Source organism: Gorilla gorilla, chromosome 11 (assembly GCF_029281585.2).
Source record: "Gorilla gorilla gorilla isolate KB3781 chromosome 11, NHGRI_mGorGor1-v2.1_pri, whole genome shotgun sequence".
Lineage (NCBI taxonomy): Eukaryota > Metazoa > Chordata > Mammalia > Primates > Hominidae > Gorilla > Gorilla gorilla.
This window is the reverse complement of record NC_073235.2, coordinates 133,123,913-133,148,356: the sequence shown is the minus strand read 5'-3', so window position 1 is coordinate 133,148,356 and position 24,444 is coordinate 133,123,913. Positions and strand designations below refer to the sequence as shown.

The 24,444-nt window shown below is 37.1% G+C and overlaps 1 protein-coding gene across 8 annotated transcripts in view; it reads right to left on the bottom strand.

Moving 5' to 3' along the window:
- The window catches only part of SP100 (SP100 nuclear antigen), a 127,620-nt gene extending 103,916 nt beyond the window's left edge, over positions 1-23,704 (bottom strand). For 4 of the 8 annotated variants that reach the window (XM_019022213.3, XM_019022215.3, XM_019022214.4 and 1 more), the window contains exons 1-2: positions 23,324-23,704; positions 21,986-22,060 (exon numbers count right to left, since the gene is read on the bottom strand). In XM_019022213.3, the coding sequence (XP_018877758.1) occupies positions 21,986-22,060; positions 23,324-23,355 (107 nt within the window). In that variant the 5' untranslated portion in view covers positions 23,356-23,704. The remainder of the gene's footprint in view (positions 1-21,985; positions 22,061-23,323) is intronic. The other 4 variants (XM_063695262.1, XM_055379681.2, XM_055379677.2 and 1 more) reach the window with 4 other exon arrangements.
- Positions 23,705-24,444: the final 740 nt, after the last annotated feature.

The following is a 24,444-nucleotide window of genomic DNA, read 5'->3' as shown; positions in this document are numbered from 1 at the left end:
TCTGATAAATGAATTCAGTAAAGTTTCAGGATACAAAATCATCAGTAGCACTGCTATACACCAACAATGATCAAGCTGAGAATCAAATCAAATCCCTTTTACAACAGCTGCAAAAAAATAAATAAATAAAAAACAAACCAAAAAAAACAAAGCAAAACAACAACAACAACAACAACAAAAATCCAAAAAACCTTAGGATATACCTAACCAAGGAGGTGAAAGATCTCTATGAGGAGAACTACAAAACACTGCTGAAAGAAATCGCAGATGACACAAGCAAATGGAAACACATTCCATGCTCATGGATGGGTAAAATCAATATTGTGAAAATGATCATACTGCCCAAAAGCAATCTACAGATTCAATGCAATTCCCATCAAAACACCATCATCATTATTCACAGAACTAGAAAAAACAATCCTAAAATTCATATGGAATCAAAAAAGGGCCCACATTGCCAAAGCAAGACTAAGCAAAAATTCCAGAATCTATAAATAAACAAATCAGCAAGAAAAAATTCCGATAATCTTATCAAAAAGTGGGCAAAGGATATGAATAGACAATTCTCAAAAGAAGATATGCAAATGGCCATGAAATATATGAAAAAATTCTCAACATCACTAATTATCAGGGAAATGCAAATCAAAACCACAATGCGATACCACCTTACTTCTGCAAGAAAGACCATAATTAAAAAATAAAAACATGATAGATGTTGGCGTGGATGTGGTGAAAAGGGAACACTTTTACACTGCTGGTGGGAATGTAAACTATTACAACCGCTATGGAAAACAGTATGAAGATTCCTTAAAGAACTATCATTTGATCCAGCAATCCCACTACTGGGTCTCTATCTAGAGGAAAATAAGTCATGATATGAAAAAGACATTTGCACACACATGTTTATAGCAGCACAATTAGCAATTGAGAAAATGTGGAACAAGCCTAAATGCCCACTAATCAATGAGTAGATAAAGAAACGTTATATATATATGTGTATATATACATATATATGTGTATATATATGTATATATGTGTATATATATATATGTGTATATATACACATATATATATACACACATACACACACCATGGAGTACTACTCAGCCATAAAAAGGAATGCAATAATGGCGTTCTCAGCATCCTGGATGGAGTTGGAGACCATTATTCTAAGTGAAGCAACTCAGGAATGGAACCAAGTATTGTTATGTTCTCACTTATTAGTGGGAGCTAAGCTATGAAAATGCAAAGGCATAAGAATGATACAATGGACCTTGGGGACTCAGGGGAAAGGGTGGGAGGGGAGTGACAGATAAAAGAATACACACTGAGTTCAGTGTACACTGCTTGGGTGACAGATGCACCAAAATCTCAGAAATCACCACTAATGAACTTATCCGTGTAACCAAAACCACCGGTTCCCCTAAAACTACTGAAATGAAATAAAGACAAAATGGAAAAAGTATGAAAAATTATTTAAACAGAATGTAAAAGAAAAATGATATTGAAAGGCAATATTAATAATATTGAAAAAGAATCGTCAATATTGATGATATCGATATTGACTGGAATCAAAGAGAATCCAACTAAAGACACAACTAAGAAAAAATGACACAAAAAATGTTGAAATTGAAAATCAGCAAGTTATGGTATGCAATTGTAAATAAAACAAAAAGCAAGACTGTTCCCATTTAATGTCAAATCAAAATTCAAGAAACAAATCATGAGACAAATGTTTTACAGGCATTGAAAAACAATTCACCCCTGTTTTTTGATTCTTTACATATACAAAAATGGACAAAGTATACAGGCTCTGGATAAATTAATGAGTGATTTAATATTTAATCTTGTGACTTAAAAACAGAGAACACGGCTGGGCGCAGTGGCTCATGCCTGTAATCCCAGCGCTTTAGGAGGCTGAGGCAGGCGGATCACGAGGTCAGGAGTTCAAGACCAGCCTGACCAACATAGTGAAACCCCATCTCACTAAAAATACAAAAATTAGCCAGGCATGGTGGTGCGTGCCTGTAATCCCAGCTACTCGGGAGGCTGAGGCAGGAGAATTGCTTGAACCTGGGAGGTGGAGGATGCAGTGAGCCTCTGCACTCCAGCCTGGGTGACAGAGCAAGACTCTGTCCCAAACAACAACAACAACAACAAAACAAAACAAAACAAAAAACAAAGAAAAAACAGAGAACACATATTTCTCAATACCCTTGAAATATATATCAATATTCAGCATAACCTTAGCCACAAAAGAAGTCACAAAAAGTTATAATACTAGAAATGAAACAGACTTCATATAGAACATAAATTACTTAAGATTTTAGAAAACAAAAGAAAACGCACTGTGTTGGATCAAAGATGAAATAAAACTTGTAGTTAGAGGTTATTTAGAACCAAGAAGAAAGAGAAAACCAATGACAATGAGATTGAATGAAACAAAAAAAAGTTCAACTTTAGAAAGTCTCTATAATTTTATATCAATAAATAAAAGGAGAAAACGTATTTAAACATATTCATGAATGGGTTTAAAAGCGAATTTGATAAGTCCCAGCAGCTATTTTTTAAAAATTAAAACTATGAAATAAAAACTAACAGAAAATGAAGTCTCTAAAATCAGCAAATGTTGTAGTAAACATTAATGGTGAAGTCATTTAAATAGGAAACCATATGGGGATGTCTACCATTACCATGGTCTTTTACATATATATGTGTGTGTGTGTATACATATATATATATGTGTGTGTGTGTGTATACACATATACATATGTGTTCACATATACATATTTTAGAAGCTTTAGCTAATGCAATAGGATATGAAAATAAAATAGTTGGTAGAAATACTAAAATAGTGTACAGTATGTTCTATAATTATATATGTAGGAAACCTATAGACCTAATAAAATTCATAAGAACTAGAAAAAGAATTTACTGAGGAGTATATATTAGTCTATTTTCACACTGCTATAAAGAACTGCTCGGGACTGGGTAATTTATAAAGGAAAGAGGTTTAATTGACTCACAGTTCAGTGTGGCTGGATAGGCCTCAAGAAACTTACAATCATGGTGGAAGGCGAAGTGGAACCAAGGCACCTTCTTCACAAGGCAGCAGGAAGGAGAAGTGCCAGGTGAAGGTGGAAGAGCCCCTTATACCATCAGATCTCATGAGAACTCACTCATTATCACGAGAACAGAATGGGCGAAATTGCCCCATGATTCAATTACCTCCATCTGGTCTCTCCCTTAACACCTGGAGATTACGGGGATTACAATTCAAGATGAGATTTTGGGTGGGGACACAGCAAAACCATATGAGAGTATGAATAGAAAATAGATATATAAAACTTATAGCTTTTATTTGGAACGACATACATTGAAAAAAATACTCAGACTCAATAGCAAATACAAAAGTATGTATTTATAAACATCTGAAAGGTATGAGACCTGTATGAAGAAAACTATAAAAATCTTATTGAAGAAAATTAAATAAGATCTAAATAAACAGAGATTATGAAAGGCCTCCAATTACAAAAAAGGTAGTAGTTTTAAAACATCCATTATTCTGAAATTATTATGTAAGTATAGTGCACTTGCAACCTGGAACCCCATTGAAACTGGATAAAATATTCCTGCATTAGTTTGCTAAGGATAATGGCCTCCAGCTTCATCCATGTCTCTGCAAAGGACATGATCTCATTCCTTTTTTATGGCTGCATAGTATTTCATAGTGTGTATGTACCATATTTTCTTTCTCTAGTCTATAATTGATGGCCATTTAGGTTGATTCCATGTCTTTGCTATTGTGAATAGTGCTGACTGCATGTTCTCACTTATAAGTGGGAGCTAAATGATAAGAACACATGGACACAGGAGGAACAATGCACACTTGGGTGTTTCAGAGGGTGGGGGCTGGGAGGAGGGAGAGGATCAGGAAGAAGAGCTAGTGAATGCTGGTCTTAACACCTGTGTGATGGAATCAATCACACAGCGAATCACCATGGCATACTTTTGCCTGTGTAACAAATTTGCATATCCTGCACATGTACCCCTGAACTTAAACAAAAGTTGGAAAAAAAGCTGAATCAAATAATGTAAATATTTAAATGACAGAACAAATATCTGAGTCAGACAAGAAAAATTTGAGAAGAGAATAGTTAAAGGAAGATTTCTCTTAATAGGTTAAAATGTTTTTGAAAAGCAATACAGATATAAAAGAGTGTAGAAAAGCATTTTCAATATATATGACAAAGGGTTAATATATCTGATATTAATGGGCAAAGACTACAGTCTATTATTAATAAAAAGCAACAAATAACCCCTCCAAAATGGACCTGAACAGGCAGCTTAAATAAGAGAAAATGAAAATGTCTAATAAACATATGAATACATAAAAACTAAAACATCAATGAGAAACCATTGCTCACCCATTAGATTGGCAAACACAATTTCATTAGTGACACTATGTCACGAGGGAGAAGATTCAGAAAAACAGACACTTACTCATCCCTGGTGTAAGCATGAATTACTACAGCCTTTTCAGAAAAGATGTGGCAACATCTACTAAATTTTAAGATATACTACAGACTGACCATGCAGATCCACTTTTGGAATCTATTGTATAGAAATAAAAAGACAACATCCATCTTATAAAAACAAGAACTGCAGAACTTTCAATGCTCCCAATTTCTTCAAGAGTGAAAGCCAGATCCTTACACTGTTCAAAGGGTCTGAAATGATACATCCTTTGCTCCTCTCCTTTTGCTCATGTCTGTTGGGCCACACTCACCTCTGCTGTTTCTTGACTACACCAGAGATTCTCTAGCCTTAGGGACTTGATACTGGCTATTTTCTCTACTTAGCATAGACACATATATCTATGTAGTGAACGAACTCCCTTGTCTCTTTTAGATCCTTGCTTCACTATCACCTTCTCAATGAGGCCTGCTTTGACCAACCTATCTAAAAATCACAATCACAATCCCCTTAGCCTGCCCCCACACTCCCAAGCTCCTAATCTGCCTCTATTTTTTTTTCTCATGCCCTTACTACTCCCTAACATGCTAAATGAATTACTTATTTGTGTATTTATTGTTTATCATATTCTTTATTGTCTCTTTTCCCCCAAAAATATATATGCCATGAGGGCAGAGATTTTGTCTGTTTTGTCCACTGATTTTTCTTGAGTATCTGATATATACAAAGTGTTCCATAAATATTTGTTGATTAGATGCTCATAAATGCAAAATTTTTGTTGAAGCATTGTTTTTACCAGCAAAAACCCCTCAACAATAACACATACTCCTAAACCTGAAAACAACCTAATTGTGTATTCAGCTGACTGGTTAAGTACATTATTGTAAATATACACTGTTGAACTATTACATAGCTACTTAATTCTAGTAATTTGGATAGACAGTCATAGTTTTGTTGTTCAATGAAAACATCATGTTTAGATCAATATATTATGATCTCATTTTTATATAAATTAAACTAAAAAAGTCTTTCATTTGTATATAAAATTCAGAATAAATGTTATGGAAGGCATGGAACCACTACACCCCAGGTGTCAACACTGGCTTAGTGGACAGTTTCAGGGTTCTAACCAGGTCCCTTCAGATCTTTTTTTTACCATTTTTTAGGTAATATCAGAGAAAAGAAATAATACAGTAAACAGAACAATATTTTGAGTAAGTATATTTAATAACCCAATAACTTATTTAATAATATTGAGACCTAATAAGTTATGGGGTTATTAAATATACTTACTCAAAAGTCTATGACTCAATATTAAGTCAACATTATTCAATAATATTGAATAAGTTATGAATAATATTCAACCAACTAGGAAACTTAGGAATTTAAAAGTCGAGTTTGCAAATTCAAAAATAAAGGTAGGCAAAATAATAAAACATTTAAAAATAAATTGAACAAACAGAATGTAAGACTTGTATGCTGAAAATGGCAAAACATTGATGAGAGAAATTAAAGATCAAAATAGAGATGCCCATGTTCACGGATTGAAAGACTCAATATGTTTAACATGGCAATTCTCTCCAAATTGATCTAGAGACTCAGTATGATTCCTATCCAAATCTCAAACGGCCTTTTGCAGAAATTGAGAAGCTGATCCTAAAATTTACATGGAATTGCAAAGAACCCAGAATATCCAAAACGGTCTTGAAAAAGAAAAAAAAAATTGGAAGACATACTTTGTGATTTCAACACTTACTATAAAGCTGCATGAATCAAGACAGTACTGGCATAAATATATATAAAGATCAATATAACAGAACTGAGAGTGCAGAAATAAATCCTTAGGTTTTTGGTCAATTGATTTTCAACAAAAGTGCCAAGGCAATTAAATGAGGAAAAGATGGTCTTTTCAACAAATAGTACTAGCATAACTGGATAGGCACATGCAAAAATATGAAATTAGACCCTTACCTCACACCATATGCATAAATCAACTCAAAATGGATCATGCATCTCTAAATGTAAAAGCAGGGATGGCTTTTTGGGCATGCATCCTGTGCAGTCACAAAAGACTCTGTGCTTAGTTTAGTGTTCTGCTTTCACTGTTTTGAAATCCTTAATAATTTTTGAACAAGGATCCCCCCATTTTCATTTTTCACTGGGTTCCCCAAATTATGCAGTAGTCTTGTAAAACAGCAAAAATGATAAGACTTTTGGAAGAAAACACAGGCAAAAATCTTTGTGACTTTAGGTAAGACAAAGAATTAGCTACCACAAAAGTATAATCATAAGAGAATAAATAAGTTAAAATTTCACAAAATTTAAATCTTTTGTGCCTCAAATATACCATAAACAGAAAGAAAAGATCAGTCACAGTCTGGGAGAAAATATTAGCCAATCATATTTTTAATAAACTACTTGTATTCAGATATGTAAAGAATTCTGACAACTCAATAAGAAGACAAGCCAATTGAAAATGGACAAATGATTTGAATAGATATTTCTCCAAAAGACATATGAAAAATAAAAACATGTGAAAAGATGTTCAGTAGCATTCGTTATTAGAGAAAAGCAAATCAAACCACAACAAAATACCAAAATACATTCACTGGAATGACTACAAAGACATAAAATAACACATTTTAGCAAAACTTGAACCCTTATACATTGCTGTAAAATGGTCTTTTGGAAACACTGTAAGACAGATTTGAAAAAAGTGAAACATAATGCTACTATAGAACCCAATAGTTTCACTCCTAAATATCTACCTAGAAACGAACATGTATATCCACACAAAGGCTTGTATGTAAATACCCAGGACAGCATTATTCATAATAGTCAAAAAACAAAAACAATCCAAATTTCCATTGACTGGCAAATGAAAAAATACCATTGATAGAGCCATATAATGGAATACAATTCAGCAAGAAAAAGGAACAAAATATAAATACATGCTAAAACATGGATGAACTTCAAAAATATTACGTTCGATGAAATAACCCAGATATAAAAGACCGTATAATATATGGTCCATTTACACGAAATGGCCAGGAAAGGGAAAACTACAGAGATAGAAAGTATATTGGTGGTTGCCTAGGGCTGGAGAATAGGAGCAGGAATTGATCCCAAATAGTCATGAAGAAGCTTTTAAGGGTAGTGAAAATATTCTACACTTGGATTGTGATGATGGTTGCACAACTCGGTAATTCTGTTAAAAATCATTGAGATACACACTTAAAACAGGAGAATTTTACAGTATGTAAATTATACCTCATTAAAGCTGTTAAAAGATAAAGATGGGTGTGCAGAATAGACTCAGTTGAAGAGTAACTTAGTGAGCCACATTTTTCTTTCTGGAATATAGGCAGGCAAAGATATGGAAAATGTGAAAAAAAAGGTTAAACTGCATAGGATGTTTCAACATTCTGCCAAGGGGAATTCCAGAAGAGAATAGAAAGAAAGAGAATAGGGAAATTAAGTAAAAAAAATAGTCTTCCAGAGCTGAAGCTAGAAGCTTAGATTTAAAAGGCACATCCAAGATGGGATGTCACTAAGATGGCAGAATAGGAGGTTTCTGGCTTTAGTCTCTCTCACAGAAAGACTAAGTAGCAACTATCCATACACAAGGATGCCTTTGTGAAAATTTCAGAACCCAAGAGTGAAGCTGAACCACCTCCCTTGGACCACAAAACCTGAGAAAAACCACATTAGAAGGGGTAAGAGGAACGGTTTCACTTTGACTGTGTTGCTCCTACCCTAGGCTGGCACAGCACCACACCAAGAGGTTTTCCCTGAGCCTAAGGTTTCTCCAGTGGGGAAAACAGAGCCTGAGGAGGACACCCAGCTTCGCTGGCATTCTGGGCTGCTTCTTAGGAGGCCCAATTCTGTCTTGCCTCATGGGAAACAAACAGGAAATCAGAGGGGCTGGACCACCTGGGTTTGATTAGAAATGAAGAAGTGAGGGCAGGGCTCACAGTGGCCAATGCATAGATTGTCATGCTGGTACTGTGCTCCTGACATCAGCATCCTATCAGAGAGCTCAGCCAGCAGCTCTGTCCACCTGCAAAGGCAAGCTGGTGGCCCTATTTGGCCAGGTAGCATGGTCAGCAGTTCTAAGTAGCTTGGGTGCCTAGCCAGCAGCCCAGCCCACCTAAGGCGTTTAGGTTTCTGTCTTGCCTGACCAGGGAACCCCCAAAGAGATTCTGCCCAGCCTCAGATCCTAGCATATGTCTTTGCCCAGGCAGGTAATCAAGCCAGCCACCCTGCCTAACTACAGAGTATGGTCTCTAGCCCTGTTAACCAGGAAGTCCAAATTGAGACCCTGCCCAGGCACAAAGCCCAGCCAATGACCTGCATGGGCAGGAAACCAAGCCAATGACCTCTCTCAATGGTGGGCACAGCTTTGGGGCCCCAAGCAACCAGAGATCCCAGCCTATGTCCATGCCCATTCAGGGAGTAGAACAAGTCACCCTGTCCAAATGTAGAACGTAGCCTGTGGTCCTACCCAATCACCCAGCCCAGCCAGTGACACTTCTGAACTGTGGGGCACAACTTGCAGCTTTGCCTGAACAGGGATTCCAGAAATTTATGCTACCTTACTGATGAGCCCAGCTTGTAGCAAGGACCTAAGGGAGGGGCATATTCTGTGGTCCCACTGAACCTGGGCACCCGGTAGCAACTCTGATAAACTTTGAAGCACAGCCAGTGGCCCTACTATGGAGAATAACTAATCCAGTGGCAACACCCAACTGTGGAACACAGCCTTCAACCCTGCCTAATCACAGAGCCCAGCCTGTGACCATACCTAACAGTAGCTTAAGGCCTTGTCCCATCTTAGAGCCTGGCCATTAGCCGCTGCCCAACAAAAGGGTCCAGTCAAAACATCCAAACAACCATAGAGAGCAGCAGTGGCCTTACCCAACCTCAGAGCACAGGCAATGATCCGACCCAGCTGGAGATCTCAACAGCAAGCTCTGCCTGTCCATGGATGCTACTGGCTGACCTGCCCAGAACTCCAGGCTGGACTGACTAGTGAAGGGCTTTCCCTGCCGAGACAAACTTATAAAGCCTGGAAGAGGTTATTGTTTCCTCAAATGTGCAGACACCAATGATAGGATGCATGGATCATAAAGAATCAGGAAAAAATAGTATCACTAAAATAAACGAATATGCTCTAATAACTGACTCTAAAGAAATAATGATCTGTGAACTTACTGACATATAATTCAGAATAATTCTCTTTAAAAAGTTCAGTGAACTATAAGTAAACACAGATAGACAACTCAACAAAATTAGAAAACAATATATAAACAAAATTATAATGCCAAAAAGGAACAGGAACCATTTTTAAAAAGCCAGAAATCCTAGATCTGAAAAATACAATGACTGGATGGAAGAATTTAATAGAGAGCTTTAACGGCTGACTCAATCAAGCAGAAGAAAGACTAAGTGAACTCAAAGATAGGTCATTTGATATTATTTACTCAGAGGAGCAAAAATAGCAAAGAATAAAAATGAGTTAAAAAAAGCCTGTGGGATTTATGGGACACCATCAAGTAAAACAACATACAAATTATGGGAATTACTGAAGGAGAAAAGAGAGAGAAAATGAACAGAAAGTACATTTAGAGAAGTAATGGCTGGAAACTTCCCACATTTGGGGAGAGAAATGAACATCTAGATTCACTGGGCTGAAAGGTTCCCAAGCAGATTGAACAATAAAATTTGACATCAAGAAATATTATAATTAAATTATCAAAAGATAAAGACAATATTTTGAAAGCAGCAAGGAAAGTATAACTCATTACATATAAGAGAGCTCTCATAAGACTAGCAGCAAATTTCTCAGCAGAAACCTCCTCCTCTCAGCCCAGGAGAGATTAGGGTGATATGTTCAAAATGCTGAAAGAATAGAAACTCTACTGACCAAGAATGTTATACCTGGTAAAGCTGTCCTTCAGAAGTGAAGGAGAGATAAAAACCTTTCCAAACAAACAAAAGCTGAAGGAATCCATCATCACTAGACCCGTCTTACAAGAAATGCTAGAGGGGTTCTTCAAGCTGAAATGAGATGGTACTAATTCACAACATAACAATATATAAATATACAAAATCTTACCAGTAAAGGTAAATATATAGTCAAAGTCAGAAATATCTAATATTGTAATGATTGTGCATGTCACTTTCCATTCTGGTATAAAAGTTAAAAAACAAACTATTAAAAATAATTATATTTATAGCAATTAATATAGTTGGCTCCATGTCCCCACTGAAATCTCATGTTGAATTGTAATCCCCAGTGTTGGGGGAGGGCCCTGGTGGGAGGAACTGGATCATGGGGGTGGATTTCCCCCTTGCTGTTCTTGTGACAGTGAGTTCTTATGAGATCTAGTTTAAAAGTGTGTAGCACTTCTCGGCCAGGCACGGTGGCTCAGGCCTGTAATCCCAGCACTTTGGGAGGCCGAGGTGGGTGGATCATGAGGTCAGGAGATCGAGACCATCCTGGCTAACACAGTGAAACCCTGTCTCTACTAAAAATACAAAAAATTAGCTGGGTGTGGTGGCGGGCGTCTGTAGTCCCAGCTACTCGGGAGGCTGAGGCAGGAGAATGGCACGAACCTGGGAGGTGGAGTTTGCAGTAAGCTGAGATCGCGCCACCGCACTCCAGCCTGGGCGACAGAGCGAGACTGCGTCTCAAAAAAAAAAAAAAAGTGTGTAGCACTTCTCCCTTCAGTCTCTTTCTCTTCCGTCACCATTTGAAGACGTGCTTGCTTCCCCTTCGCCCTTCCACCATGATTGTAAGTTTTCTGAGGCCTCCCCAGCCATGCCTCCTGTACAGCCTGTGGAACTGAGTCAATTAAACCTCTTTTCTTTATACATTACACAGTCTCAGGTACTTCTATTTTATTTATTTTTTTTTGAGACAGAGTCTTGCTTTTGCTCTGTCAGCCAGGCTGGAGTGCAATGGTGCTATCTTGGCTCACTGCCTCCTGGGTTTAAGTGATTCTCCTGTCTCAGCCTCCCGAGTAGCTGGGACTACAGGCACATGCCACCACGCCTGGCTAATTTTTGTATTTTTAGTAGAGACAGGGTTTCACTATGTTGGCCAGGCTGATCTCAAACTCCTGACCTCAAGTGATCCACCCACCTCGGCCTCTCAAAGTCTTGGGATTACAGGCGTGAGCCACTGCAACTGGCCTCAGGTAGTTCTTTAGAGCAGTGTGAGAATGTACTAATATAGTAATTTGTTATTGGAGACAGAATATAAAAAGTATGTATATTGTAACATCAATTGACTGAAATGTGAGGGAGGGGAGAAGTAAAAGTGTAGCGTTTTGTATGTGTTTGAAGTTGTTGGCTTAAAATAGGATGGTATAGCTATAACACATTTTATGTAAGCCTCATAGTAACCACTAAGTAGAAACCTGTAGTAGATAAATAAGATTAAGAGAAAGGAATCAAAGTATATCATTTCAAGAGTGATCAAATCACAAAGGAAGGCAACAAGAAAAAAAGAAAGAAAAAAGTACTACAAAGCTGTCAGAACACAATTAACAAAGTGGCAATAGTAAGTTCTTACCTATCAATAAATGAATTAAATTCTCTAATCAAAAGAAATAGAGTGACTGAATGGATAAAAAAAAAACCCCACAAGATCAAACAATCTGCTGCATAGAAGAGTCTCATTTTAGGTTGGGCGCAGTGGCTCACACCTGTAATCCCAGCACTTTGGAAGGCCCAGGCAGATGATCACTTGAGGTCGGGAGCTCGAGACGAGCCTGGCCAACATAGTGAAACCCCGTCTCTACTAAAAATATAAAAATTAGCCGGGTGTGGTGGCAGGTACCTGTAATCCCAGCTACTCGGGAGGCTAAGGCAGGAGAATTGCTTGAACCCGGGAGGCAGAGTTTGCAATAAGCCGAGATAGCACCACTGCACTCCAACCTGGGTGACAGAGTGAGACTCTGCCAAAGGAAAAAAAAAAAGACAGAGAGAGAGAGAGACTCCTTTTAGCTCTAAGAACACAAGTAGGCTGAAGATGAAGGGATGAAAAAAGATATTCCATGCAAAAAGTGACCAAAAGACAGCAGAGGTGACTATATTTATACCAAATGAAATATACATTAAGTAAAAAATGGCCACAAGAGATACAGAAGATCAATATATAAAGATAAAGGGGACAGTTCATCAAGAGGATACAACAACTGTAAATATTTTTGCATACAGCACCGCAACATCTAAATAACTAAAGCAAATACTAACAGAACTGAAAAAAGAAAGAAACAGCAATACAATGTTAGTAGGAGACTGTAATACTCCACCGTCAATAATCATAGATCAATCAGACAGAAAAATATAAGGAAACATTGATCTTGAACCAGACTTTAGATCAAATAGACCTAACAAACATATATAGAACACTTCATTCAACAGCAGCAGAATACACATTCTACTCCAGTGTATATGAAACATTCTCCAGGAAAAAAATCATATGTTAGGCCACAAAAGAAGTATTAACGAATTCAAGAGTGAAATCATATCAAGTGTCTTTCCTGGCCACAATATTATGAAACTAGAAATCCATAACAGGAGGAAATTTGAAGAATTCATAACTTCTGTACGGAATATATAAATAATGTAAGGACATTAAACAACACATTCCTGAACAACCAATAGATCAAAGAAGAAGCCAAAAAGGTAACATAAATATCCTGAGGCAAACAAAAATGAAAACACAACATAGCAAAACTTAATGAGATGCAGGAAGAGCAATTCTAAGAGGCAAGTTTATAGCTATAAACACCTACATTAGGGAGAAAAATCTTAAACCATTTAGCTTTACAGTTGATGAAGAAAGATAAGATAAACTCAAAGTTAGCAGCAGAAGGGAGAAAATAATGTAGATTAGAGCAGAAATAAATAGGTAATAAGAAAACAATAGAAAAGATCAACAAAACTCAGAACTTGTTCTTTGAAAAGATAAACAAAATTAACAACTCTTTCACTAAACTAACCAAGTTAAAAAAGAGACAAGGCTCAAATAAATAAACTTATAAATGACAGAGGAAACATTACAACTGATAACATGATAATGCAAAGAATCGTGAGATTACTATGAACAATTATACATCAACAAATTGTATAACCTAGAAGAAATAGATAAATTCCTAGAAATACACAATCTATCAAAACTGAATCCTGAAAAAGCAGATAATCTGAACAGACCAATAATGAGTAAAAAGATTGAATAAGTAAACAACTTCCCATTAGAGAAAAACCAGTTGGCTATGCTAGTGAATTCTACCAAGCATTTAAGAAGAAACTAATACCAATCCTTCTAAAACTCTTCTAAAAAAAAATTAAGAGCAAGGAACACTTCCAAACTCATTTTATGAGCATTACCTTGATACCTAAGCCAGATTAGGATATTACAAGAAAAAAAAATTACAGGCCATTTCTCCAGATATACATAGATGCAACAATTCTCAACAAAATACTACCAAACCAAACCAAGTTCAACAGTACACTAAAATGATCACTTACTATGATCAAGTGGGATTTATCCCTGGGATGCAAGGATGATGCAACATGTAAATCAATAATGGTGTTGTGCAACATTAACAGAATGAAGGACAAAAATCATATGAACATTTTAATAGACATAGAAAAAGGATTTGAAAACTTCAGCATCCTTTCATGGTAAAAAACATTTAACAAATTGGGTATAAATGAAATATACCATAAAGGCCATGTATGACAAGCCCATTGCTAGATTAGATTCAGACCGAGGAATCTAAAAAAGTTGAATCATAGAAACAGAGAGTCAAATAGCAGTTGCCAAAGGCTTGGAAGTCGGAGGAATGGGGAAATGTTGGTTAAAGGGCACAGACTTTCAGTTATAAGATGGATAAGTTCTGGGTATTTAATGTGTAGTATGGAAACTATAGTTAACAATAATGTATTACATATTTGAAATTTGCTGAGAGAGTAGATCTTAAATATTCTCATCACACACACACAATGGTAACTATGTGACATGATGGATATGTTAACTAACTTGATTGTGGTAATCATTTCACAATATAAACATATATGAAATCATCATGTTTTACACCTTCAATTTATACAATTATACCTCAATAACACCAAAAGAAAGGTAATCACAACTAAATATTTTAACCTTAGGAGACTTTTAAATTCAAGCAATTATATCATGGTCTGTGTTCCTAAAGTACTGGATTGTTTTTACACATTTAGATGATTTCTGTAGGACGACAAATTTGAAGTTTTCAAATAGGGGCTACATTATGCCCCTATTACCATAAAACTTCCCTGGGGAAACCTCCCACTCCCATCACGGACCTGACAGCACAGCAGTTCCAAATTAAACATATTTAGTTAAGAAAATGCTGGCACCCCAATTGGGAATTGCCCACTCATTACCCAGAAAATCCCTTCCCTGCTCCACCCCGACTTTTTTTTTTTTTTGAGATGGAGTCTCACTCTGTTGCCCAGGCTGGAGTGCAGTGGTGCGATATCGGCTCACTACAACCTTCACCTCCTGTTTTCAAGCAATTCTCCCTGCCTCAGCCTCCTGAGTAGCTGGGATTACAGGTGCCTGCCACCATGCCCAGCTAATTTTTGTATTTTTCAGTAGAGATGTGGTTTCACCATGTTGACCAGGCTGGTCTTGAACTCCTGACCTCAGGTGATCCGCCTGCCTCAGCTTCCCAAAGTACTGGGATTACAGGCCTGAGCCACCGCACCCAGCCAATCCCTCCCCTTATTATGTAATATTCCATGACTTCATTATGCTTATCCATATAGCATGTGAGCTCTGGCCAGGTTGGGCATGGCTCATTCTTTTGAGCATACTTGCAATCCTCTCTTGAGTGTGTATTTGCTTTTGCTCTGCAATCAATCTTCTGTACTTTCACTTTGGTCTGGCCTTCAAATTCTTTTCTGGGGCAAGGACAAGAACCTGTATCAGCCTGCTGGCAGCACCATTATTAATATCGTCATTTTACAGGGAAGAAACAAGGCTTGCCCCACCTCTACATGTATGCAGTGGCAGAGCTGGACTTCACATCACCCTTCCCCAATCATCCTAGTGTTGATCCTCCCTGCTCCTACCCTCTCTACTATCTGGCATTAGTTACTACACTCTTAATCATTGCACTATATTGCCTTTCAAATGTGGTGAAGCCTCAAAACTGATTATGCACTAGGCCACAAAAGAAACAACAATTGACTCTCACAAATGGAAATCTTGAGGAACACATTTTCTAACCACAATGTGACAGGATCAGAGTAAACAACCAAAGGACAGAGGACGACTTCCCCCACTCGTTCCACTGAGAAATTTTAAAAGCTACTTCCAAACACTTCTTAGGTTAACCAGGAAATCAAAATCAAAATAACAAATGGCTAAGAAATAAAATCCAATGAAAACACTATACATTATAAAGGCCAAACATTTCCAAAGTGGCACAGAGGTGAACATTCATGGCCTAAAATGCATTTATTAGAAAATAAGAAACACTGCAAGTAAATTAAGTTTTAAACCAACGTATTAGAAACAGAACACAAGGTAATCCCCTCAACAAAGGAGAAGTAAAGGATTAGGAAAGAAATATATAGAAAAATATAATAAAGAAAATCAAGATTTAATTAAATCTCAAACAGAAAATAAGAGTAGTGCATCAATAAAACCAAAAGGTGGTTCATTGAAAAGACCAACAAAATGGAAAGATTGATCAAGAAAACAAAGGAAAAAACAATAATAAACAATGGTAGGAATAGGAAAAAGGACACATCTTCAGAGAAGGAAAGGATTAAAACTTTATATAAGAAATTTCTATACAACTTTCTACCAATAAGAAGAGAATCTAGGGAAATAGTTACTTTTTAGGACAATATAAACAATCAAAACTGGCTCAAAGGTCAGCATAAGAACTAAAAATAACAGAAGAAATGCATAATATACTTCCAGAGCTACACTAATCTGCTTTCTCCTAACAACTACACAAACAGACATCAGTTTCAAATAATTTAATGGACAATTTTCTGCAATCTTTCAAGGAACAGATGATGTCTGTATTAAACAAATCATTCTAATACATATATGTGCATATATATAAATATATTCAAAATTTCAATCGCCCTCAGTTATTTCATGAGGCTGCTATAGTTCTGCTATCAACCCTAGACAAATACAAAATAAGAAATGAAAATTGTAGGTCACAAAGTAGCTTATAAACACATGAGGTAAAATCCCACAATAAAATATAAATAAATCCAACCCAGGAGAGGATGAAAGAGTCATATGGCATGACCATGTAGGTGTTATCTCAGGGATTCCAGGAAAGGTCACATTAGAGAACCAATCTATGCATTTGGTTAAGCCTGGCAGGTTGAACACACCTGCATTCATCTGTGTTCCTTCTGAAATCCCATGAAACCACCTATAAGAGAGAGTTAGAGGCAGAAAAGAAGCAAAGATCAGGGAATAGAAAAGGGCATGAAATAAGAGATAATCAAACATTTTGGAAGATAGGTGCATATATGGTAGCTAATTTCACAGAATGAAAAAATAAAAATCTTGATTACTTGCTTAGGGGAAGCTGACAAGGAGTAAGCCAGTGTACGCTTTTGAACTCTGGAAGTTGTCAGGAATTAGAGGCACCATTCTTTCAGAAGGCGAGTTGGAAAATGAAAAATCAAAATGAGGCACAGTCAATGAGAGGCATTCCTTGCACAGAGCTCCTAATCAGATTTTTAGTGTCTCATTCTGAAATGTGAATGGACACCCAGTGGACACTTGCTGAATTCTTCCAGAACAAGCAAATAATGGAGCAGGAGCTGGGCAAGAAACCTGGAAGGAACTAACACTTAAAACAACCTTGGAAGAAACGTAAAATTTTTAAAAAATTATCATCCTCATTAGTAGAGAGAAAATTTCGGATTTCTTGAAACAACAAGATGCTATAAAAGAGAAACAACTTTTCAAAAGAGCTTTTGGAAATTAAAAATATAATGGCAGAAGTTTTTTAATCACTAGAAGGAATGAAGTTCCTCAGAAAATGTCATAGAAGTTAGATTCAAGAAAAGAAGACATATAAGATTTTCAGGGAGTCTCTAGAGGATCAATCTAGGAAACCTAACATCCAACTAACAGGAATTCCAAAAGATAAAGCAGAAGGGAGAAAATAATCAAATAATATCACATGCAAAATGGTCAGAATTGAAATAAAGTTGTCCATTTGAAAGGGCCCTGGAGAGCAAAGCACAACAAATGAATTTAACACCCACATCAAGGCAAACCATCATGAGATTTTAGAATCAAGGGATTAAAGAGAAGAGCCAGAAAGTTTCAGACAGGCAAAACAGGTGACATAGAAAGACAGGATCAAGAATCAGAATGGCATCAGGTTTCTTATTAGCAATGCTGGAAGTTGCAAGACAGTAAACTAAATTAATTTCCAAACTCTGCATTTATACTTACTAAATATTTATGCAGTTGTGAGGATTAAGGATAAAATTTTTTTTCCAGACATGTACAATTTTTATATATATATAGTGTCTCTCAATCGAATCCCAGTAAGGTAGGATATATATATATATATATATATATATATATATATATATATATATATATATGTATATCTTCTATAAACTCTTAGTCAGGAGGCTACTGGATAATGTGGTAAACCAAAATGAGACAGTAAAGCAAGAAAGAGGTATACATGTAATCCACAAAACAAGACCCAACACAGGAGAGATGTCAAGCTTCAGAAGGTCAGCCTTGGAAGCTGAAACTAACCAGAACTGATGGAATCAGGGGAATGGATAATTCCAGGAGGGTTTCCCCAAGAAAGTAAAATGGACTTGATAAATTACCCAATGTGCCTCACTGTACTGAGAAGAATTTTAGAATTCTGCAGAGTGCTTGGGAAGAATTCATAATGAGGACACACAAAATCCAAGCAAATATATAAGATGGCAATAGTTATTTGTGGGGTCGGTGGGGAGGGGTGGGAGGATGTTGCACAGGAAAGGAAATGTAATCATAATATAGTAGATGACTTGGTTATGAACAACATGTAAATAGTCATCATAATGGTAACACTGATTACTGATGAACCTCCAACTGTGATGTATTATGAGAATGGACAGGGAATGAAAAGGAGTGTTATGGAAAAAGTCTTCATCTTCTGTCCTATTATGTGAACAGATTAATGTCTGAAACTTGAAAAATTACAAAGAGCTGTATCAGCATATCATTTCAAAATACAGAAGTAAATACAAAAGTAAGAGCCAAAAAGTTAATCCATTAGGGAAACTGGACATGGGCTGGGAAGATGGCAGAAAGTACTACTTGTGTTTTTAAAGGCCTTATTGACTGATACTTTAAGCCATATATATATGTTTTACTTTGGTGAAATTAATAACCGAATTAATAAAATGTTTCAATATAATTTACTCTGGATAAATCAGATTAAAAGAGAAAAATGATACAATTCTCAAAGATTCTTTAGTAGGCATTTTGATAAATATCCTATACACAGGCCTGATTAAAATAAATAACTTTTAGTAAACCAGAGCCAGCAGGAAATGTCCTTAACTTGAAAAAAGGTGTCTATAAGAAAGCCTCAATTTAAACATTATAAGTATTCCCCTTGAAATCAGGAACAAAACTAAAATGTTCATTTTTACTGTTACTATTCAGTATTACACTGGCAGTCCTGGCTAATGCACTAAGGCAAAAGAGAAAGAAAAAAGTAAGAAAGAAAAAGAAAAGTATACAGGTATAAATTCTGAAAAAGAGGAGACAAAGCTGCTACTATCTTTGAAGATGTAATTATTTCTCCAGAAAAACACAAGACAATATTAAGAGGGAGAAGACCACTTAGTAAGACTCCTATGCACAAGATCAGCGAACTAAAATGAATAGACTTCCCTTATGCCAGCAAGAAATAACTAGAAAATGTAAAAGGAAAATGAATTCCTGTTTACAAATACAATTTTAAAATGCCTAGAACTAAAGCGACCCAACAAGGCCCCAAGTTCAAACAATCATGAATAAATGGAGAGATTCACTATGTTTCTAACTGGGGCCATTCAGGATTTTTTTAAAACATAAATTCTTCCTAAATTTATCTGTTCATTTAGTGTCTCTCAATTCAATCCCAGTAAGGTAGGTTACAGAACACTACCTATAAAATCATAGTAACTAAAACATTTCAGTATTGAAACAAGAATGAAAAACAGAACCATGGATCAGATCATGGGTCACCAACGCAAATTCATACGTAAAATTTAGCACACTACTTCCCTTCTATCCACAGGGGATGCTTCCAAGAACCCCAGTGGATGCTTGAAACCGCAGATAGTACCAAACTCTGTATATACTATGTTTTCCCCAATCTATACATAAATTAGGCACAATAAAAGATGAATAACAATATCTAATAATAAAGTAGATCAACTATAACAAATGTAGTGTAATAAAAATTATGTAAATGTGGTCTCTTTTTCTCTCTCAAAACATCATACTGTAGATATTAACAACCTCAGCATATTATTTTTTTCTTTCAGGAAATTTCACATTTTCACCTAAAGGAAGCCCTTGACAGCTTCTCTTTGGCATATCTGAATTGCCAGCATCAATCTTCTTGTGCTTTGGGGCCATTATTGACTAAAATAAGGGTTCCTTGAACACGAGCTCTGTTATACCAGGACAGTCGATCTGATCACCAGGACAGCTACTCAGCGACTCATGGGCTGGTAGTGTCTACACTGTGGATACCCTGGATAAAGGGATGGTTCACATCCTGGGCAGGTTGGAGAGGGACAGCATGAGATTTCATCACACTCCTCAGAACGCCAAGTATCTTAAAACTCATGAATTGTTTTCTGGAATTTTGCATTTAATGTTTTTGGACCAAGTTTTACTGCAAGTAACTGAAATCTCAGAAAGTAAAACTGTTGATAAGGGAGGACTACTTTAGTTAATAATGGCATAAAAATATCAAATATCTATGAAGGAATCTAGCAGAAGGGCAAAACCTTCAGAGAGAAAAATACAAATTTTAATAGGAGATATTTTTAAAGTAATACTATACATAAACCATATTCATGAGATGGAAGTCTCATGAATGTAAAGATGTCCGTTCTCTTCAAATTGATTTATAGATCCAGTGCAGTTCCACACAAAATCTCGAGATTTTGACAGGCAAATTTGGGAGTCTAAGACATTCTGGAGGAAGAGGAAGAGATTTGCTCCCTCAGATGTCAAGAGTTCCTGGGAAGCTGCCATCACTATGGCAGCGTGGTACTGGCATAAGGAGGGGCTGTCACAGGCCAAGGGGAGAGAAGAGAGAACACGGAAGCATACCCTGCCTCTATACTCCCAAAAAGGGTAGCACTGCGAATCAGCAGGGAAAAGGATAATTTAACCAATCAACGGTGAATTCAGAAAAATCGATAAGAATCAAAACAAAGACTTCAAACTGTAGCTCAGACAAAAAACAATTTGATCTCAGATAAAACAGGGAATGTTAAAAAAAAAAAAAAACAAAAAAAGTTCATCCAGATTATGACTAAGCAAGCGGGAAGTTTGGGGTGACCTGCCCTGGCTGAGCCTGGCTAAAGGAGCTGTAAAGCCACCACAGGCACATGGAACACAAGATCAGACAGAATCAGTCTGGAAAAATATCTAAGAGACAACCAGGAGAGTATCCCAAAGTTCTTAACAGCACAGGCAAACCTAAATAAAGCAAGACTGTGAAGACCGAATGACAGGAGGTTATGGAGCTTGCAGGCGTACAGAAACCAATTAAGATCCCTCCTCAAAAATAAACACTATCAATTTTTAAAAAATTAGAAATGACAAGAAACAAGAAATCTACTAGAAGGTAAATAATTGTCATGGAGGAAAAGTTTGAGACAACTATTATGAACACAAAGTGAAAGACTGAAAAGATGAAAACGGGGCAAATAAAAGCTGTGAAGGCTAAAGTGGCTCCAATATAAGAATATTTTTGTTTAAAAATTTAAAAAATTTTCAGAGATATTAGAGGAGGAACTCTTCCTGGAATAACGGTAGCAGCGAATCTGCCACCTTAACACAGAAACAATTGTAAAAACTAACAGTGCTCACAGAGGGTGTCAGCATCACCTCGTTTATAACAAGGGTGCATCTATCTTTAAAAAATTTGTATCACAAGAGGCCTATATGTTAAATTTTAAGCTTTAATAAGATAAAAGTCACCATAGACAAAGGTAATGGACAAGAAAAGTATATTTATACTTACAGAATATTTAGTGAATTCTCCCATATCACGAAAAAAAAAAGGACAAACACCTCAACGGAATCATATTGGCAAAAAACAAACAAGCAATTTATAGAAGAGGGAATTTAAATGGCCAAGAAACATGAAAAGCTGATCAATTTTCCCATCGTAAGGAAAATACAAATTAAAACAAGACATAACTCTTCATTCATCACCTTTGCAAATCGTGGCTGTGTGCAGGAAGATGGTTCGTCTCATTTGCTACTGGTGAAATACATTCATTCAGCCTCCTAGAAAGACAATTTGGCAGGACCAAGTAAATAACTGGACCCTTTGCCTCAATAATTCCATTTTTAAGGTTTAGAGACAAGATAAATATTTGTTTAGATGTAGAAACCCAAAAAGAAATATATAATCATTGTTATGATAGCTTATTGGTAAATGCGAACAATTTAAAAACAATCTAAATGTCCTTCAATTGGAGAATAAATAATTATCATATATCAATTCTACGGAATAGCATGTATAAAAAGAATGAGGCAGATCTATATGTATTAAGGTTAAAAGATCTCTAAGTTTTCCACTATTAAAATAAGTAAAAATGCAAAATGCAGACTAGCACATGTAATATAATTTATTATAAAACAAGAACATAAATTACGTATTTACAAAAAATGCATTAGATATATAAATGCATAGAAAAATATAAGAAAAGCTGTGCCCAAGACTCTTCACAGGACTGGAAAGGGAAGCTACAAGAATGGCTGAGTGGTAAAGATGACTTTTTCCTTAATATACTTCTCCACTGTTTAAAATTTTATGAACAATAATGTACAGTGTATTTCTTTTGTATTAAGCAATTTAAAAGATTAAGTAATGTTATTTCTCAACTCACTACTAGAGAAAAGTTAGGATTTCCTTCTCTTTTCTGGTCAGAGGTATCCCCCATCTTGGGACAGGAAATTGAGGTAAAAACGAAAACATTTAGCCGTTTGTCACCCTGGGCCTTTTTCTTCCCTTTCCTTCTTTTGATCAAGGTTGATGGAATAAGAACTCAGACCCTGAGCCAGTCATGGGAACAGCCGACAGATGCCCCTTGCCAGGACAGGTGAGACCACAGCGTCTGATGTTTAAAAGTAAGCCAGGTGTTTACCCTGGAGTGTTTATTTTCTACAGCACCTTTTTTGACATGACATATTTAAAGGTACAGGAAGGCTGAGGGGTGAAAGGGTTCACAGATCCTGAGGAAATAGTTAATCCCAGCCACCAACAACTGCTATGTTCAGAGTGTCCCGGTCAGCTGAGCAGTAAATCCAAAACAAGAAAGTCACGTGTGTTATGGCAAGTTGGACTCACACCAACAGCTGTCCTGCTCCTGTTTAAAAAATCTGATTTCCTCATTACTTGCTCTTTCATTTCATTATATAACATTGCATACCTATGTTCTTGCAAAGAAGGATTAAAGTGAAGCCTTAGGCACAAACTGAACTAAAGGCATGAAAGCTGCAATATAGCCAGAGACAAAGGTTAAAGGAAGGGAGATAAAGACTCACCTGGTGCTCAGGTCGCCGCCCCCACCTGCCATCTTCCCACCCTAGGCCCTGCGTGGGCCTCAGAGCCTGGCCTCTGAGCCCCTCAGTCGGCCCAGCCTGCGTGCAGTGTGGCTGCCCAGGCCCCAAGCAGGAAGTCGGCCGACAGACTGACTCAGAAAGGGCTCCGCCCAAATGGGGAAAAGAGAAGTGAAAGTATTTATTTAACCTCCTTCTGGGCTACGGACACTGTGTTTCTCCTCCTTTTTCACTCCAAGGGGTTCTCAGCTTTTCTGAAATGTGGCAGAGGGTTGGAGGAGAGGCCTGACAAGCAGCAAGACCTGCAGGACCAGGGAAAGGAGGGCCCAGGGGACGAGCAGGGCCAGCTCCCGGGAGTCCACTTGTTTGTGCAATAGACAGCCAAAAAAAATGTCCTTGAACCAAAATTGTCCTTAGCTGCTCTGCCCTCTAAGAGGGGGCATAGTTTACATGGGAGTTGGGGGGAAAACTCCATGTTTGCCCCTTCCCATTGCTGACATGGCTGGGGGTGGGAGTTGGAGGGTTGGAGGGAAAGCCAGAAACTTCAAATCTTCTCTCAGGCCCATGGGAGAGCATGGACTGGACTAAGGTAGGTCCTGACATTGGGACCCAGGGCTGGAAAGAACCAAAATGCTCAGCATTATAACCTGGGGAGAGTGTTCTTAGCCTTCCTGGAAATCAGCCAGAAGTAAGAGAGAACTTTCCACACCCCTGGGACCAGAGGCTGGAGCCAGCATGGTAAGAAAGGCAAACATTTTAGGGGCAAGGGTTTAAGGAATCTTGACTATGGGGCTGCCTTGCATCAACCAGGGGTGAAGAGAGCTTCGGAGAAGTCACTGGAATCTTGAGAGGACAAAAGCTTCTCATTGAAGGAAGATGGAGGTTGGAATCCAGATGATCTAGACATGGAAGGGCAGGGTGGCTCCCGCTGGGGGTTCTATCTCTGCCCAGATTTTCCATTTAGATTCTGATTCATCATTCCTCAGAGAACAAGAAGCGACCGAGAAGACTCGCTTTACATCAGTATAAAGTCATAGGTAAAGAAATAGAAGCAAAGGGCGCATGAGAATGGGGCCACAGGACACAACCAGGGACCAGAACTCCAG